The 18630-nt window shown below is 42.3% G+C and overlaps 1 protein-coding gene across 1 annotated transcript; it reads right to left on the minus strand.

Annotated features, from left to right (window-relative positions):
• Positions 1–1806: 1806 nt before the first annotated feature.
• On the minus strand, positions 1807–3250 carry LOC121531692. The gene is made up of 2 exons (XM_041837065.1): positions 2602–3250; positions 1807–2030 (listed from the first exon to the last, which is right to left on the minus strand). Exons 1-2 carry the CDS (start codon positions 3088–3090, stop codon positions 1872–1874), a joined length of 648 nt encoding a protein of 215 aa, XP_041692999.1. The 5' UTR covers positions 3091–3250; the 3' UTR covers positions 1807–1871.
• Between the last annotated feature and the right edge of the window lie 15380 nt (positions 3251–18630).

An 18630-nucleotide genomic window follows, 5' to 3' on the forward strand; every position in this document is an offset into this window, starting at 1 on the left:
CATGCAATAAAATGCAAATTAATTACTTAAAAATCATACAATGTGATTTTCTGGATTTTTGTTTTAGATTCCGTCTCTCACAGTTGAAGTGTACCTATAATAAAAAGTACAGACCTCTACATGGTTTGTAAGTAGGAAAACCTGCAAAATCAGCAGTGTATCAAATACTTGTTCTCCCCACTGTATGTACGGTCAATGTGGGGGCGACGTCATCGATGCACTTATTGATGAAGCCAGTGACTGATGTGGTGTACTCCTCAATGCTATCTGAAGAATCCCGGAACATATTCCAGTCTCTGCTAGCAAAACAGTCCTGTAGCTAAGCTTCGTCGATTCAGGCGCAGCTGGGAACTTTATGGACAGGTCATTCTCACACAGTCTAGGCATTTAATTGGTTCCCCTATCCATTCCACTCCCCATCAGAGCACTTGACAGTCGACCATTAGGGTCCGGGTTTGTTAGGGAAGTTACAGCACCAGTCACTATAGTTACCCAAGAGACTCATCGCGAGCAAGTCACTTTTTTTCATTATTGAGTCTCCTGCTATCCCTGTTGTATTAGTTATTCCTTGGTTAGCACTCCACATCCCCACCTTCTCATGGCCGCAGAGGGTTCTCACGGGGTGGTCGCGAGAGTGTCACGGTAGATGTCTCGGTGTTTCCGTTGGTGCAACCACGGTGGAAAGTCCAGACAGTACCTCCACCATGCGCATTCCCCCCGAATAACTCGATTTGCCCGCCTCCTCAAGTTTGTTTTTTGTGAAGAAGAAAGACGGCGGTCTGTGCCCGTGCATTGATTTTGCTGCGAAGAGACAGAATCATTAGATCATTTGTTTTTGGTACTTTCCATTTGTCATGACTTCCTCTGAAGCTGCCTCCTCTCCTTGTTCAGGCAGGCATCGGCGTTCGTCGTCACCGGCCTTCTAGCCACTGCCACATCACATCGCATCAATCCATTTGTTTTGTCTTGTATTTTACACACACCTGGTTCATATCCCCTCATTAGTACGTGAATAAGTGTTCCCTCTGCCCCCTTGTCCTTGTGGGTGATTGTTTAATGTGAGGAGAGAGTAGCTCGTTTGAGCTCCGTGTATTTTGTATTGCCGGGATATATTTTCCCAGTGTGCCTGTTTTGTTCCAGTGCTCCTGTTTTGCGCACTGGACTGTTTGACACTATCCAGCGTAACGCTGTATTCTGTGATTTACCCTCCTGCGCCTGACTCCTTCAAATCACCCATCACACCATTTGTAGCTTGTTTGTGGTCACAGGTCCAGGAATGGCTGAAGGATTGCAATATTTACCGGGAGCTAACCCTGCAGATAGCACTACTGGATGATCTGAAAAGTCATAGTCAATCGATCAATAATATAATAATACTTTTAGCAAAAATGTTACAATCTGTAGAAACAATGAGAATAGAAGGGTTCAGTACTTTTGTGAAACATAACAGTACAGTTGAAAAATATATGGCAAATAGAAATCCAAAATGGATGGTGTTAAGAGATACAGTTGAAGTTGGAAGTTTACATACACTTAGGTTGGAGTCATTTAAACTCGTTTTTCAACCAGTCCACACATTTCTTGTTAACAAACTATAGTTTTGGGTGGATACACAGTGTCAGTTGTTGTTACCTACCAACTGTTTTTAATATGTGGGTCCACTCTCCTTAACGCTCCACGGTAAAGCAACCTTCTGTCTTGTTTTTATGCCCAGTTGAATGAGGTCATTTTGAAAACGATTGAAACTTCTACAAAAAATAACCATTGAGCGAAATAATGGAATGGAAACAGCAAGTATATTCATAAGCAAAATCTTTATCAAAATATTTCAAGTGCAAAAAGAATAATGGCCCATATTTGCAGCAGGGTATTCAGTGGTGTCCCCTCTTGGAGAGTCGACCTGTCTTCTTGCTAGAGCCACTGTTCTTAGAGGTCAACACTGGAGTAGCTGCAGCATCAGTACAGGAGTCTGTCTGACCAGCTCCCTTCATCTTGTCCTGGTCAACATCAAGCTCCAAAGCAACCATGGCCTGAGGGGAAACAAAACATGGCTCTTAAGTGAAAAACTCACCAGAAGCAGGCGGGTGGTGCAAGCAGAGCAAGGCGGGTGGATAAGACAGGCAGAGCAGTGACTGTATGCTAGCAGGACAGTCCATATCTCCAATCATATTTGTTGATAGTGATGTTGTGTTTCCATAAGTGGATGAATTGGTCTAATTTAGCATGTATGGTAAAGCCTCAACCCTTAGCTACCTCTTCCAATTCAAATGAGTTTGAAAAAAAGTTAATTATTGTTTTGTGTGACTACAGCACCAGCGATAAAAGGCAAAAATAGAGACAAGTTCTAATTAAGTGAGGCATCAAAGCGGACAACCCACCCGCCCAGCTTCGGTTGGGTCATTATAATTCAAAACAATGCATTCTAAAATAAATCACACACGCCTCGCACACTCGCCTTTGATGAGTTTAGGCCATTAGTCTCAGTAGGAAAACAGAATCATATTTTCATTCAGGTAAAATGCAAGTATAACATTGTGGTGTTTTCCCCAAAGCCTTTCTCAGACCCCCTCCTAGCCCCAGTGTCCCTTCACATCACTGTACCTGTAGGAGGCCTTTCAAACTGATCTTCAGTAGCAGGCCCAGTCCTCCCAAGACACAGGAGAGACCCAACATCACAGAACCTGCTGTCTCCAGCTTTTGGTCTTCAGTCTCATTAATCAATCGAACCAGCCTCCTCCATACAATCTCACTCACTCCAGCATTCTCCAAAGTCTGGAGGTCAGCCACACGGGTCCGCAGGAATTCAAAGCTAGGTGTAGCATCATCTTGGGTTGTCTGGGTCAAAGTCTGTTCGGTCTTGGTGGTGGTCATGTTCTCTTCAGTTGTAAAGTGTCGTTTGTACAGGATATTTAGAACGGTGTAAGTGTCGGTCTGGAGTCGAGGGGTGGCGGACCACTCCTTAGGGATCATGGGGGGTAACAGGGTGTCCCGAAACACCTCGCCATCTGGGAGCCTGTCAGGGAGTCCAGCGTGTAATGCCACCATGTAAAGAGCCACCAACAAAACAACAGTACTACACTTCAAAGCCATTGTAAATACTGTACAAGGAGTAAACTTAGAGAAAATGTCCAAATCAACCACTCTCTAGAAAGAAAGATGAGTTATGAGGTTCAGAATGTTTGATTGGACTGTTGGAATTACAGTATGTTGTCATGGTAGTGCCATACAGTGGATTATGATGTCACAGAAGGCTGCCAACAAGTCTTGCCCCATAGAATCAATAGAATATAATTAATTATAATTCTATGGTCAACCCTCCTTTATGACATCACTACTAATATGGTCAAGTTGATGATAGATTTAGATCTATATGGGATCATTTCTCCATTCACAGTACACAAGTATCATCTCAATATAGAGTTCAGGTGAAAGCATGACAGGACAGAATGGAGCGAAGAGGAGGACTCCATATCCATTAGCTGCCAAATGATGCTCAGAGATTTTTAAATATATTATAAAAACTTAACAATCAATCTATTCTTGGCACAGAAGTTGAGGTCATCAATATAAAACTGATAAAGTCATGGCTAACATTGACTAGTCTGTCTGGCTAAAGAGAGAGATGCACAATGTGCAGGACTCCTTTCAACCTTTCTACTTCCGTGTTTGATTCACATACGCATCTGTGATATGTTATTACTTGTGAATTTTTTAAAGATTTATGTTACCTGGGTGATTCTACATTCCCAGTGGGTCAGAAGTTTACATACACTCAATTAGTATTTGGTAGCATTGCCTTTAAATTGTTTAACTTGGGTCAAACGTTTCGGGTAGCCTTCCACAAGCTTCCTACAATAAGTTGGGTGAATTTTGGCCCATTCCTCCTGACAGAGCTGGTGTAACTGAGTCAGGTTTGTAGGCCTCCTTACTCGCACACGCTTTTTCAGTTCTGCCCACACATTTTCTATAGGATTGAGGTCAGGGCTTTGTGATGGCCACTCCAATACCTTGACTTTGTTGTCCTTAAGCCATTTTGCCACAACTTTGGAAGTATGCTTGGGGTCATTGTCCATTTGGAAGACCCATTTGCGACCAAGCTTTAACTTCCTGACTGATGTCTTGAGATGTTGCTTCAATATATCCACATAATTTTCCTTCCTCATGATGCCTCTTGAGACCACATGAATTCAGTCTTTAACTTGTCATGGTCTCAACTCACTGGGTCTGGGTCTGGATCTTGGGACCAATGTCCTGGTTTAAATTTTGGTCTTGGCTCCTGGATATCACCTTAGTTTCTGGCTTACAAACCATAGGCAACCCAATTTGAAGAAGACAATGCTCTCAGTTGATTACTTTTAAATGGTGGAAGCCCTCAATGGCAATGTCTATACCAAACCCAGTCATTTCCATCAAGTCCTCTATTTATATCTATTATTTACCCTTAGCCATTAAAACGTCTGTTATTTTTGCCAAAATAAAGATACACTACATGACCAAAAGTATGTGGACACCTGCTCGTCGAACATCTCATTCCAAAATCATGGGCATTAATATGGAGTTGGACCCCCTTTGCTGCTAAAACAGCCTCCACTCTTCTGGGAAGGCTTTCCACTATGTGTTGAAACATTGTTGCCGGGACTTGCTTCCATTCAGCCACAAGAGCATTGGTGAGGTCGGGGCACAGATGTTGGGTGATTAAGCCTGGCTCGCAGTCGGCGTTCCAATTCATCCCAAAGGTGTTCGATGGAGTTGAGGTCAGGGCTTTGTGCATGCCAGTCAAGTTCTTCCACACCGATCTCGACAAACCATTTCTGTATGGACCTCGCTTTGTGCACGGGGGCATTGTCATGCTGAAACAGGAAAGGGCCTTCCCCAAACTGTTGCCACGAAGTTGGAAATACAGAATAGTCTAGAATGTCGTTGTATGATGTAGCGTTAAGATTTCTCTTCACTGGAACTAAGTGGCCTAGCCCGAACCATGAAAAACAGCCCCAGATCATTATCCCTCCTCCACCAAACTTTACAGCTTGCATTATACATTGGGGCAGGTAGCGTTCTCTTGGCATCCGCTAAACCCAGATTCATCCGTCGGACTACCAGATTCATCACTCCAGAGAACGCGTTTCCACTGGCGGCGAGCTTTACACCACTCCAGCCGACGCTTGGCATTGCGCATCGTGATCTTAGGCTTGTGTGTGGCTGCTCGGCCATGGAAACCCATTTCATGAAGCTCCCGACTAACAGTTCTTGTGCTGATGTTGTTTCCAGAGGCAGTTTGGAACTCGGTAGTGAGTGTTGCTACCGAGGACACTCTGCGGTTCCTTTCTGTGAGCTTATGTGGCCTACCACTTTGCGGCTGAACCATTGTTGCTCCCAGACGTTTCCAATTCACAATAACAGCACTTACAGTTGACCGGGGCAGCTCTAGCAGGGCAGAAATTTGACGAACTGACTTGTTGGAAAGGTGGCATCCAATGATGGTGCCCAGTTGAAAGTCACTGAGCTCTTCAGTAGGCCATTCTACTGCCAATGTTTGTCTATGGGGATTGCATGGCTGTGTGCTCGATTTTAAACACCTGTCAGCAACGGGTGTGGCCAAAATAGCCGAATTCTCTCATTTGAAGGGGTGTCCACATACTTTTGTATATATAGTGTAGGTAGAGTGATAATTTAAACATCTAACAACATACTTCATTAGATGCATAAGTAATTCAATCAATCAACAAGATTCATACAATCAACACTGAACATTTTACAGAGAACAATAAGGATTATATTTCTCAAAATCAATTTTTAAAGTTTAGAAAATCAGGTACAAAAATCATGTTTTTACTATTTTGTTAATTTGGTCACTACTGTGCATGGTTCTCCCTTTATTGCAACTTTAGTGTGAAAAATTTAGTAGGGTGGTAAGTAGGGGTGTAACGATTCGTTTTAACAACGATTCGATTTGTATCACGATTCGTGGTTGTCGATACGATTCAAGGACGATATTGGTTCATTTAGAACGATACGATCCGAAACGATTCAGTGACTTGAAATCGATTCAGTAACCTTTTAGCCAAAAATTCAACCAGTGTGACTGAAATAAATACCTGGATACTGGACAGTGCAGGTGAAGTTTCCTAGATTCCTGTTTCTTGTAAGGACCGCAATGGTGGCTTGATAATTTCTCGCTCGTCGGCTTCTCCTCTGTCATCCGCCATGCTATGCTTTGTTGTCTTGGCGCCTTTGCGCTGCTGCTGGCGCGATGACGTCACGGATAGGCAGACTGAATCGAGTAATGTTTAAAGCCTTTATCATTAAAAGTGCTAAGAAAAAACATCCATATAAAGTCTGACGTGCTTAAATCCAATGGGTTATTTCCTAGTATCGATACAATCGATTTATTACATTTTAAAACGATGTTAGATCGATATATGTTGTCCAAAAGGCCAACTCGCCGAGCACAGATCGATGTAGTTGGATCATAGGAATATAAATCGATACATCGATGTAGTAGATGGATCGTTACACCCCTAGTGGTAAGGGATTCAGGTAAATATTTGAAATATGCAATACAAACAAAGTGTGTGAGTGGTATATACAGTACCAGTCAATAGTTTGGACACACCTACTCATTCAAGGGTTTTTCCTTATTTTTACTATTTTCTAAATTGTAGAATAATAGCGAAGACTTCAAAACTATGAAATAACACATATGGAATCATGATGTAGACTATAATTTGTTTTTCAACAGGACAATGACCCAAAACACACCTCCAGGCTGTGTAAGGGCTATTTGACCAAGAAGGAGAGTGATGGAGTGCTGCATCAGATGACCTGGCCTCCACAATCACCCGACCTCAACCCAATTGAGATGGTTTAAGATGAGGAAAAGCAGCCAACAAGTGCTCAGCATATGTGGGAACTCCTTCAAGACTGTTGGAAAAGCATTCCTCATGAAGCTGGTTGAGAGAATGCCAAGAGTGTGCAAAGCTCTCATCAAGGCAAAGGGTGGCTACTTTGAAGAATCTCAAATTAAAATATATTTTGATTTGTTAAACACTTTTTGGGTTACTACATGATTCCATATGTGTTATTTCATAGTTGTGATGTCTTCACTATTATTCTACAATGTAGAAAATAGTAAAAATAAAGAAAAACCCTTGAATGAGTGGGTGTGTCCAAACTTTTGACTGGTACTGTATGTCTACCTGACATATGTTGGAAGACGTGCTGAAAGTTTGGGAGAAATAGGATACAAATGTAAATTTTTTTCCAACCCCCAATTTACACCACTTCTGTAAAACGACCCACCTAACAACTGTTTCTAATATTGGGGATCCACTGTCCTTAACTCTCCACTGTAAAACAACCTCCTGTCTCTGTATCAGTCATCATCATTCATTCTAATGTTTCATTCATGTTTTTGTGCCCAGGTTGTTGAATGAGGTCATTTTGAAAACCAGTTTAGCAATATAATGAAATGGAAACAGCAAGTATAGTAATAAGCAAAATATTTCAAGTGCAAAAAGAATAATGGCCCATATTTGCAGCAGGGTATTCACTGGTGTCCCCTCTTGGAGAATCGACCTGTCTTCTTGCTAGAGCCACTGTTCTTAGAGGTCAACACTGGAGTAGTTGCAGCATCAGTACAGGAGTCTGTCTGACCAGCTCCCTTCATCTTGTCCTGGTCAACATCAAGCTCCAAAGCAACCATGGCCTGAGGAAAAAATAAACATGGCTCTTAAGTGAAAAACTCACCAGAAGCAGGCGGGTGGAGCAAGCAGAGCAAGGCGGGTGGATAAGACAGGCAGAGCAGTGACTGTATGCTAGCAGGATAGTCCATATCTCCAATCATCTTTGTTGATAGTGATGTTGTGTTTCCATAAGAGGATGAATTGGTCTAAATTAGCATGTATGGTAAAGCCTCAACCCTTAGCTACCTCTTCCAATTCAAATGAGTTTGAAAAAAAGTTAATTATTGTTTTGTGTGACAACAGCGCCAGCTATAAAACCTCTGTCCGGTCTTGGTGGTGGTTGTGATAACTTCAGTTGTAAAGTGTCGTTTGTACAGGATATTTAGAATGGTGTAAGTGTCAGTCTAGAATCGAGGGGTGGCGGACCACTCCTTTGGGATCATGGGGGGGTAACAGGACGTCCCGAAGCACCTCGCCATCTGGGAGTCTGTCAGGGAGTCCAGCACGTAACGCCACCATGTAAAGAGCCACCAACAAAACAACAGTACAACACTTCAAAGCCATCACAAATACAAGGAGTAAACTCTGAGAAAATGTCAAAATCAACCACTCTCTAGAAAGAAAGATGAGTTATGAGGTTCAGAATGTTTGATGTGACTGTTGGAATTAGGTTGTCATTAGGGCTGGGAATTGCCAGAGACCTCACGATACAATATTATCACGATACTTAGGTGCCGAATCTACAGTATATGTATTGCGATTCGATACAATGATTTTATTGCGATTTGATGTTCCTAACATATTGCTCACAATACACTGACTGTACAAAACGTTATGAACACCTGCTCTTATCATGACATAGACTGACCAGGTGAATCCAGGCGAAAGCTATGATCCCTTATTAATGTCACTTGTTAAATCCACTTCAATCAGTGTAGATGAAGGGGAGGAGACAGGTTAAAGAAGGACTTGGAAGCCTTAAGGCAATTGAGACATGGATTGTGTATGCGTGCCATTCAGAGGGTGAATTGGAAAGACAAAATATTTAAGTGCCTTTGAATGGGGTAAGGTAGTCGGTGCCAGGCCCACCGGTTTGTGTCAAGAACTGCAACGTTGCTGGGTTTTTCATGCTCAACAGTTTCCTGTGTGTATCAAGAATGGTCCACCACCCAAAGGACATCCAGCCAACTTGACACAACTGTGGGAAGCATTAGAGTCAACATGGGCCAGAGTCATGTGAAAATTAGTTTTGATCAGTCATGGAAATAATAGTGCTGAAAAGAAATTGGCTTCCTTTTTAAAAAGAAGATGGAAAACAAACTATGAAGGAAAATTACTGGAGTTTTGGTGCAGGTACAGCCAAGTAGCGCAAATATAATATTGCGATATTGTCAAAACGATACGATATATCGTAAAAAATAATATCCTGATATGTAACTGTATTGATTTTTTCCACTGGTTGTCATGGTAGTCACAGAAGACTGCCAACAAGTCATGTTCCATAGAATTACAATCAATCAGTTCTAATGCTATGATCACCTCTCCTTTATGACATCATGGATTTTCCATGATTAAAACAGGTTGATAGATACGGGATCACGTTTTCTCCATTCACAAGTACCATCTCACAAGTTCAGCACAAGCATGATATGTTATAAAATTGTAACAATAAAGATATTACACATGTGGAAAAAATCCATTCTTGGCACAGAGGTTGGGGTCAGCACTGTAAAATGGATAAAGTCATGACTGGTACAGACTAGTCTGGCTGCAGACAGAGAGATTCATCTGGAGAGTTGCTCTGGAGTCAGATGGGAACTTTGAATCCTAACAGTCAACATAAAGCCCTGGAGAGCCCTGTAGTTCTCCCCAGCTGCCTCTGGTCATGGTAGGACAGGAGAGGCCACTGGGCCATGAGGACAAACACACAGAGTCGCTCTGAGGCCCACTGTCTATCACACACAAACACACGCACGTATACGCAGTTCTGTCCATCTACATCGCTCCACTGTCATGTGATCTCTTACAAACTCTTGAGGGTCACCCATTCAATGAGACATGGAGAATAGGTCATCCCTCGTTCCCCAAACCGTTGAATGAGCAGGAGCTAGAATCATCATCCAATTCCGGTCCAGGAAACACAAAAGGAATTCTGTCCCATTCTGGTCAGCCTGTCCAACATGTGACGACAAACAAAAGTTGTTTAACAGAGACAGAACAGGTATTGTCATTATGACAACATGGTTGTTGTCCGCTTTACCCCTCTCTCTCCTCACGGGGAACATAAACAATTTAGCAGGAATTTCCAGACGGAGGACAAACTGAGCCAACCACCAAAAAAATAAAATAAATAAAATAAAAATATTGCTCTGTTCCGCTACTTCCCTTTCTCCAAAGCCCCATGTCTGTCACGATCGTCATAATGAGTGGACCAAGGCGCAGCGTGATATGCGTACATCTTTTTAATAGTGTACTAGCAACACGATACAAAATACAAAACAACAAAACGAAACGTGAAGTCCTCGGTCATACACAAACCTACACGGAACAAGATCCCACGAATCACAAGTGCACAAAAGTATGGTTCCCAATCAGAGACAACAAGCAACAGCTGATTCTCGTTGTCTCTGATTGATAACCACCCCGGCCAACATAGAAACACAAAACCTAGAACAGAACATAGAAAACGAAACATAGACACTACACAACGAAACGAACACCCTGGCTCAACATACAAGAGTCCCCAGAGCCAGGGCGTGACAGTACCCCCCCCAAAGGCGCGGACTGCGACCGCGCCAACATAAACCCAACAGGGGAGGGGCCGGGCGGGCATTCCCCCTCGGAGGCGGATCCGGGCGTGACCACCACCCTCTAACAACCCCCCCGTAGCGCCCCTGGTCTGGTCCCGCTGGCTGGAGCTGGACTGGACATCGGTGGAGCGGATTGCTTAGGCTCCGGTGTGGAGCGGCTGACCGGTACCTGACCAGGCACCGGTGAAACAGGCACGGGCTGTGCCGGACTGACGACGCGCACCACAGGCTTGGTGCGGTTAGGACATCTACTTTGTGCATAACACAAATAATGTTTCCAACAATTGTTTACAGACAGATTATTTCACTTATAATTCACTGTATCACAATTCCAGTGGGTCAGAAGTTTACATACACTAGGTTGACTGTACCTTTAAACAGCATGGAAAATTCCAGAAAATGATGTAATGGCTTTAGAAGCTTCTGATAGGCTAATTGACATAATTTGAGTCAATTAGAGGTGTACCTGTGGATGTATTTCAAGGCCTACCTTTACACTCAGTGGTTCTTCGCTTGACATCTTGGGAAAATCAAAAGAAATCAGCCAAGAAAAAGAAAAAAAATGGTAGACCTCCACAAGTCTGGTTCATCCTTGGGAGCAATTTCCAAACGCCTGAAGGTACCACGTTCATCTGTACAAACAATAGTACGCAAGTATAAACACCATGGGACCAAGCCGCCATCATACCGCTCAGGAAGGAGACGCTTTCTGTCTCCTAGAGATGAACGTATTTTGGTGCGAAAAGTGCAAATCAATCCCAGAACAACAGCAAAGGACCTTGTGAAGATGCTGGAGGAAACAGGTACAAAAGTATCTATATCCACAGTAAAACAAGTCTTATATCAACATAACCTGAAAGGCCGCTCAGCAAGGAAGAAGCCACTGCTCCAAAACTGCCATAGAAAAGCCAGACTACGGTTTGCAACTACACATGGGGACAAAGATTGTACTTTTTGGAGAAATGTCCTCTGGTCTGATTAAACAAAAATAGAACTGTTTGGCCATAATGACCATCGTTATGTTTGGAGGAAAAAGGGGAAAGCTTGCAAGCCGAAGAACACCATCCCAACCGTGAAGCACGGGGGTCAGACGTTTCTTGTAGTTGGCCACCAGGTTTGCACACATCTCAGGAGGGATTTTGTCCTACTCCTCTTTGCAGATCTTCTCCAAGTCATTAAGGTTTTGAGGCTGACGTTTGGCAACTCGAACCTTCAGCTCCCTCCACAGATTTTCTATGGGTTTAAGGTCTGTAGACTGGCTAGGCCACTCCAGGACCTTAATGTGCTTCTTCTTGAGCCACTCCTTTGTTGCCTTGGCTGTGTGTTTTGGGTCATTGTCATGCTGGAATACCCATCCACGACCCATTTTCAATGCCCTGGCTGAGGGAAGGAGGTTCTCACCCAAGATTTGATAGTACATGGCCCCGTACATCGTCCCTTTGATGCGTAGCAGAAAAACACCCCCAAAGCATAATGTTTCCACCTCCATGTTTGACGGTGGGGATGGTGTTCTTGGGGTCATAGGCAGCATTCCTCCTCCTCCAATCACGGCAAGTTGAGTTGATGCCAAAGAGCTCGATTTTGGTCTCATCTGACCACAACACTTTCACCCAGTTCTCCTCTGAATCATTCAGATGGCACTTTTTTCCCTCACTGTATAAGCTGGAAGTAGAGGCCTAAGCGTTGTTGTCCACTAGTTTACTCCAATTAGGGAAGGGGTGGTGGGGTTGGAAAGTAAACGTTTTTTTTTTATCGTTAAAAAAATAATATAATAATAATAATAATACAAGAAATGCCAGAGCCAGAGGACAAAGCAGCGCTTCTGAGGTTCATGGGAATGTTGCAGAATCTCGCAAAGTTCATCCCAAATCTCTCAGATATCAGCGCACCACTGAGACAACTGCTGGAAGAAGACGTTCAGTGGCACTGGGAGTCTCCACAGGAACAGAGCTTCAAAGGTTGAAAACCCTCATCAGCAATGTACCAGTGTTAAAGTACTACGATGTGCAAAAACCAGTGACACTATCTGTGGATGCAAGCTGAGAAGGCTTGGGAGCTGTGATCCTGCAAGATGGTTAGCCAATCGCATACGGGTCAAGGTCCCTCACAGACTGTCAAAAGAGATATGCTCAAATTGAAAACGAGCTATTGGTGATAGTGTATGGCTGCGAGAAGTTTAATCAATACCTGTATGGAAAACAGATCCAGGTGGAGTCAGACCACAAGCCCTTGAAAACAATCTTCAAGATGTCGCTCCAGAAAGCACCAGCCAGACTGAAGAGAATGCTGATGAGACTACAGAAATACAGTCTATATGTGATATACAAACCAGGAAAGGAGATCCACATCGCTGATGCACTAAGCTGAGCATACCTGAAGGAACAGTGAGAGAAATTGCTGGATGGTGAGCTGGATGTAAACTACATTGCTCATCAACTTCCGGTTTAAGAAGAGGAACTGCAGCTATTCAAAACAGCAACAGCAGAAAATGAAGAGTTAAGACTGGTCACAGAAACAGTTAAAAAAGGATGGCCAGACACGAGAGGGAAAGTTGCAAAGAAAATACAGCACTACTGGACCTTCAAAGAGGACTTGACATAGGGCCCCGTGTAGCTCAGTTGGTAGAGCATGGTGCTTGCAATGCCAGGGTTGTGGGTTCGATTCCCACGGGGGGCCAGTATGAAAAAAATATAACAAATAATAATTATAATAATGTATGCAGTCACTAACTGTAAGTCGCTCTGGATAAGAGTGTCTGCTAAATGACTAAAAATGTTTAAAAAACAACAACAAAAACATACTCAGATGGACTGCTGTTCAAAAGTTCAAAACTTGTCGTTCCTCAGAAAATGAGAGAAGAAATTATGGAAAAAATCCATGAAGCACACATGGGAATCATAAAATGTAAGGAACGAGCAAGGGATGTTCTGTTCTGGCCAGGCATGGCTAAACAGATTGAAGATGTTGTAGCAAAATGTGCAGTCTGCAACAAACACAAAAACAACAATCAAAGAGAGTCGCTCATGTCTCATCCAATCCCAGAGAGAGCTTGGGCCAAAGTTGGAGTGGACCTCTTCCATTACAACGACACAGAATATCTACTATGTGTGGATTACTACATGAAATACCCAGAAATCTCCAAGCTCAGTGGGACAACAAGTAAACACATCATTACAGCACTAAAGTTGATCTTCGCAAGGCATGGGGTTGCAAATGTTTTGTGCTCCGACAATGGAAGACAGCTGGTGAATAAAGAAATGTAAGAGTTCAAACATGTCACAGCCAAGCTGATAGAGCAGTTCAGACTGTGAAGAACCTGTTGAAAAAAGCACAAGACAGCAGCAGAGAACCTTATAAAGCTCTCCTTGAGTACAGAAACACACCCCTGGATGGAGTAGGTCTCGCACCTGCACAACTACTAATGGGAAGGAGGCTGAAGACAACGATTCCGACATCAAAGAGATTGTGTCGTATCGAGTAAATGCTGGCAATTATTGCTGATAAACAAAGGAGTCTGCTCATACTGAACTTGGATCATAAGGTTTATTCATATCACAAGCTTCAGCATAAGTTACAGGAGTCAAGATCCCCCGGAGAGCAGTGTTCTCGAATTGTAATGGCTGCTCTGCTTTCCTGTGCCCCCAGCATATACTTATAAACAATGTAAAAATATGGGTTGCTCCCTCTGCGGTCCAATCACCGGTCTCCCCTGGGGCGTTACCCTACAACTGGCTACTTTTGACCTAACATAAACAACATTATTTCAGTTCCACTTAAAACCATTAACAAAGACATAATCCTAATACACTACAATTGTTAAAGCCAGGACTCTATCAGCATGTCAGGAGCCGTCTCACAAGCAGACAACAGAGACAAAAACACTACTTTGACCAAGGCACATGTAAGCTTTCGGTCATGAAGGAAAGAGAACGAGTCAGGATCAGACAAGACAACAAATGGCAACCAGCAATTGTACTTGGAAAACATTACCAGCCAAGGTCATACATAGTACAAACACCAAACGAGAGAATCTACAGAAGAAACTGGAGAAACCTGTTAAAAACACATGAAACAACACACCCAGAGACACACTCTGAAACCATAATGGACTTACCTTATCTGGTGGAAAGAGAACCTGAAACAAGTGTCAGCCTGGAACAAAACTACTCACCTGTGTGTTCTCCAGCACCAACAACACCAAAACAAACAGTAGAAAGCAACAATGTAACCACTGACACACCAGTGAAATCAACTCTTTATGGAAGACCTATCAGAATGCCAAAACGCTACCTGTACTGAAAAGACTATACTGAAAAGACTGAAGAAAAAAATAAATCTGTCAGTGTTTATAGTTCAAACAGACTGTTGATAAAATAAAATAAAATAGAAGAAAAAAAAGACATTAACAAAACATTAATAATAACAATGTGATGATAATTTTGATATCTATGTTGTGAAGAAAAAAGGTATGTTTATTGTTTGCATATTGTTTGCAATGTGAAACACTGTTGAAAGAACATTGTTTTGAGAAAGAAAAAAATCTGAAGGAAGGGAGATGTCATGTATGTACGTGTACGTACCTGGAGTGTCTGAGGATGGCGTTGTTACTAATTACTACATGTACTTGTTCTTGACCCATGACATCAGATAAACATTGTTATTTTACCCCCCATTTTGCCAGCATGTTATTTGCTTAAAAAGTGAATTAATGAGCTCTTCACTAGCAGTAGTTCAGTAGCCTCGGCCTACTCCCAACCAAAAGCCTGTGACTTGTCTTAATCAATCAATGTGATTTTGTTTCACTGAATCTCTGTCTGTATACAGTGCATTGGGAAAGTATTCAGACCCCTTGACCCTTTCCACATTTTGTTACGTTACAGCCTTATTCTAAAATTGATTAAATAGTTTTTTTCTCTCATCAATCTACACACAATACCCCATAATGACAAAGCAAAAACAGGTTTGTAGAAATGTTTGCAAAAACTGAAATATGAAATTTACATAAGTATTCAGTCCGTTTACTCAGTACCTTGTTGAAGCACCTTTGGCAGCTATTACAGCCTCAAGTGTTCTTGGGTATGACGCTACAAGCTTGGCACACCTGTATTTGGGGAGTTTCTCCCATTCTTCTCTGCAGAATCACTCAAGCTCTGTCAGGTTGGATGGGGAGCGTTGCTGCACAGCTGTTTTCAGGTTTCTCCATAGATGTTCGATCGGGTTCAAGTCCGGGCTCTGGCAGGGTCACTTAAGGACATTCAGAGACTTGTCCCGAAGCCACCCCTGTGATGTCTTGGCTGTTTGCTTAGTGGTTGGTGTCCTGTTGGAAGGTGAACCTTTTCCCCAGTCTGAGGTCCTGAGCGCTCTGGAGCAGGTTTTCATCAAGGATCTCTGTACTTTGCTCCGTTCATCTTTTCCTCGATCCCGAATAGTCTCCCAGTCCCTGCCGCTGAAAAATATCCCCACAGCATGATGCTGCCACCACCATGATTCACCGTAGGGATGGTGCCAGGTTTCCTCCAGACGTGACGCTTGGCAATCAGGCCAAAGAGTTCAATCTTGGTTTCATCTGACCAGAGAATCTTGTTTCTCATGGTCTGAGAGTCCTTTAGGTGCCTTTTGGCAAACTCAGAGCGGGCTGTCATATGCCTTTTACTGAGGAGTGGCTTCCGTCTGGCCACTCTACCATAAAGGCCTGATTGGTGGCGTGCTGCAGAGATGGTTGTCCTTCTGGAACGTTCTCCCATCTCCACAGAGGAACTCTGGAGCTCTGTCAGAGTGACCATCAGGTTCTTGGTCACCTCCCTGACCAAGGCCCTTCTTCCCCGATTGCTCAGTTTGGCCAGGTGGCCAGCTCTAGGAAGAGTCTTAGTGGTTCCAAATGTCTTCCATTTAAGAATAATGGAGGCCACTGTGTTCTTTTGGACCTTCAATGCTGCAGAAATGTTTTGGTACCCTTCCACAGATCTGTGCCTCGACACAATCCTGTCACGGAGCTCTACGGACAATTCCTTCGACCTCATGGCTTGGTTTTTGCTCTGACATGGACTGTCAACTGTGGTACCTTATATAGACAGGTGTGTGCCTTTCCAAATCATGTCCAATCAATTGAATTTACAACAGGTGGACTCCAATCAAGTTGTACAAACATCTCAAGGATGATTAATGGAAACAGGATGCACCTGAGCTCAATTTCGAGTCTCATAGCAATGGGTCTGAATAGTTATGTAAATAAGGTATTTCTGTTTTTTATTTTTAATACATTTGCAAAAAATTATAAAAACCTGTTTTTGCTTTATCATTATGGGGTATTGTGTGTAGATTGATGAGAGAAAAAAAATAATGTAATTCATTTTAGAATAAGGCTGTAACGTAACAAAATGTGGAAAAAGTAAAAGGATCTGAATATTTTCCGAATGCACTGTATTTGGTTAATTCTCTGGCTGGCCAACTAAGTGGAGGTGGTATTTACGTACTGCATATTAGGGGTATAATGTCAATATTTATACTTGGGGTATAATGTGTATAGTTATGTTATATATACAGGGCGCATTTGTAAAAGAGACTTAGGTCTCAATATGTCTTCCCTGTTAAAATAAATGTCAAAACATCACTTTTTTATATGACAGCGGTTCCACACATTGCCATGATGCAAGTTGTGTGGGGAAAATATTATTTGTGTTTTATTCTGTATTATTTCATTTTTTTCTTAGCCTACTATAAAATAGCCTATGTGTATTGACTGTTTAATTAACAAAATAACTACTGATTTCATGTGCATGGAGTAGCCACAGACCAGTAACATAAATAAATTCAAAATATGCCATTCTATTCTTTTGAAAATATTTTTTTATAATGTTTCTTAGGACCTGCCTAAAATGAATTAATAATGGATTTCTTTGTGATAGTGTATATTCAATGTATTTATTAGTAATGTATTTAATGTAATAGAAGTTCACCCACATCAGCCCACTTCAACTCCCACTCCTAAACTTGCCGGCATGTACACAAAGATATAAAAGGCTTATCCCGCCAAGAATGTGGTAAAAATGGGACTGTGTGAATTTGGCTCTAAAAAACAATGCCCGTTTTTGTTTTGTTTTACAGGCAACACACAGTAAGGTCAGTCTGTAAAGGGTATATGTAGGCTATTACATTATTTTAGCCAGCTCCTGTTATTATTTTGGATGTGCGTAAATTTTTTTACATGTAGGCTATATGTCATGGAAGGAGAGATGCGATAATCCGGTGACACTTGTATTTAGAAACATTTAAGTTATTTTCCTGTAACAATCGCTTGTTTCCCGTTTACTTTGATTAAAAAACAAACCCCTAGTAGGCTACCCTTACCCTACTATAATGAAAGCTGGTTCAACAGCAATGCTTCTGGTGTCTTTTGTATCTTGGACATGCATTAGCCAAGTAGCTCATCCATAAAAAGTTTCAAAATGGTCTACTCCTGAGGCTTTTGCCGACATGTTTTTGCATGATTCACAATTCACATAGGCCTATCATACTCCATTCGGCTTGTATCCATTCCAATTTCCAAAGAGTGCCTTGTCCAGTTAACAAAGACGCGCTCCTCCAAACATAGGCTATTCAAATTTGTCAGTCCTATAATGCCATATCAACGGTAGGCCGAGGCTATATCTTGCTTATTGAGAACGTGCCTCACACATACAATTCAATTTACGGGAGCCCATTTTTTACGTGACGAGAAGTGCGATGTGTAAAGGCCTATACTTGTTGAAGCCAATTACAACAATGTTGACTGTCAACACTCCAAACCAGTGGAAGCTGCTGAGGGGAGGACGGCTCATAATAATCATCTGCGGGTTGTTGAATTGATTTAGCAACATTCCAACCTTGTTTAGTATTATCTAGAACAATTGTGACATTTTTTGCATCAGTTGTAATGGGGGGCTTTTATTTTGAATTCCATTATTGTTGCTCACGGTAATGTAGTTCATGACACACTGGTGTCAATAACTTACAAAACTTGAGACAAATGCATGCAGTATTAAACCATGGAATGCCATGAGTGGACAAACCCTTGTCACACCTACAACTTGTTTATTGATCAAAACCCAGCCCTTTCACGCTATCGCCAGCTATTGCACTCATAATAATGGCTGTGAAAA

This window comes from Coregonus clupeaformis, chromosome 19, assembly GCF_020615455.1.
Source record: "Coregonus clupeaformis isolate EN_2021a chromosome 19, ASM2061545v1, whole genome shotgun sequence".
Classification (NCBI taxonomy): domain Eukaryota; kingdom Metazoa; phylum Chordata; class Actinopteri; order Salmoniformes; family Salmonidae; genus Coregonus; species Coregonus clupeaformis.

Excerpts from the sequence above, each read along its gene's own strand:
- LOC121531692 (XM_041837065.1), bottom strand. The coding sequence starts at position 3,090 with ATGGCTTTGAAGTGTAGTACTGTTGTTTTGTTGGTGGCTCTTTACATG. Across the intron at positions 2,031-2,601 it reads GTTTGAAAGGCCTCCTACAG|GCCATGGTTGCTTTGGAGCT; the intron begins GTACAGTGATGT and ends GTTTCCCCTCAG.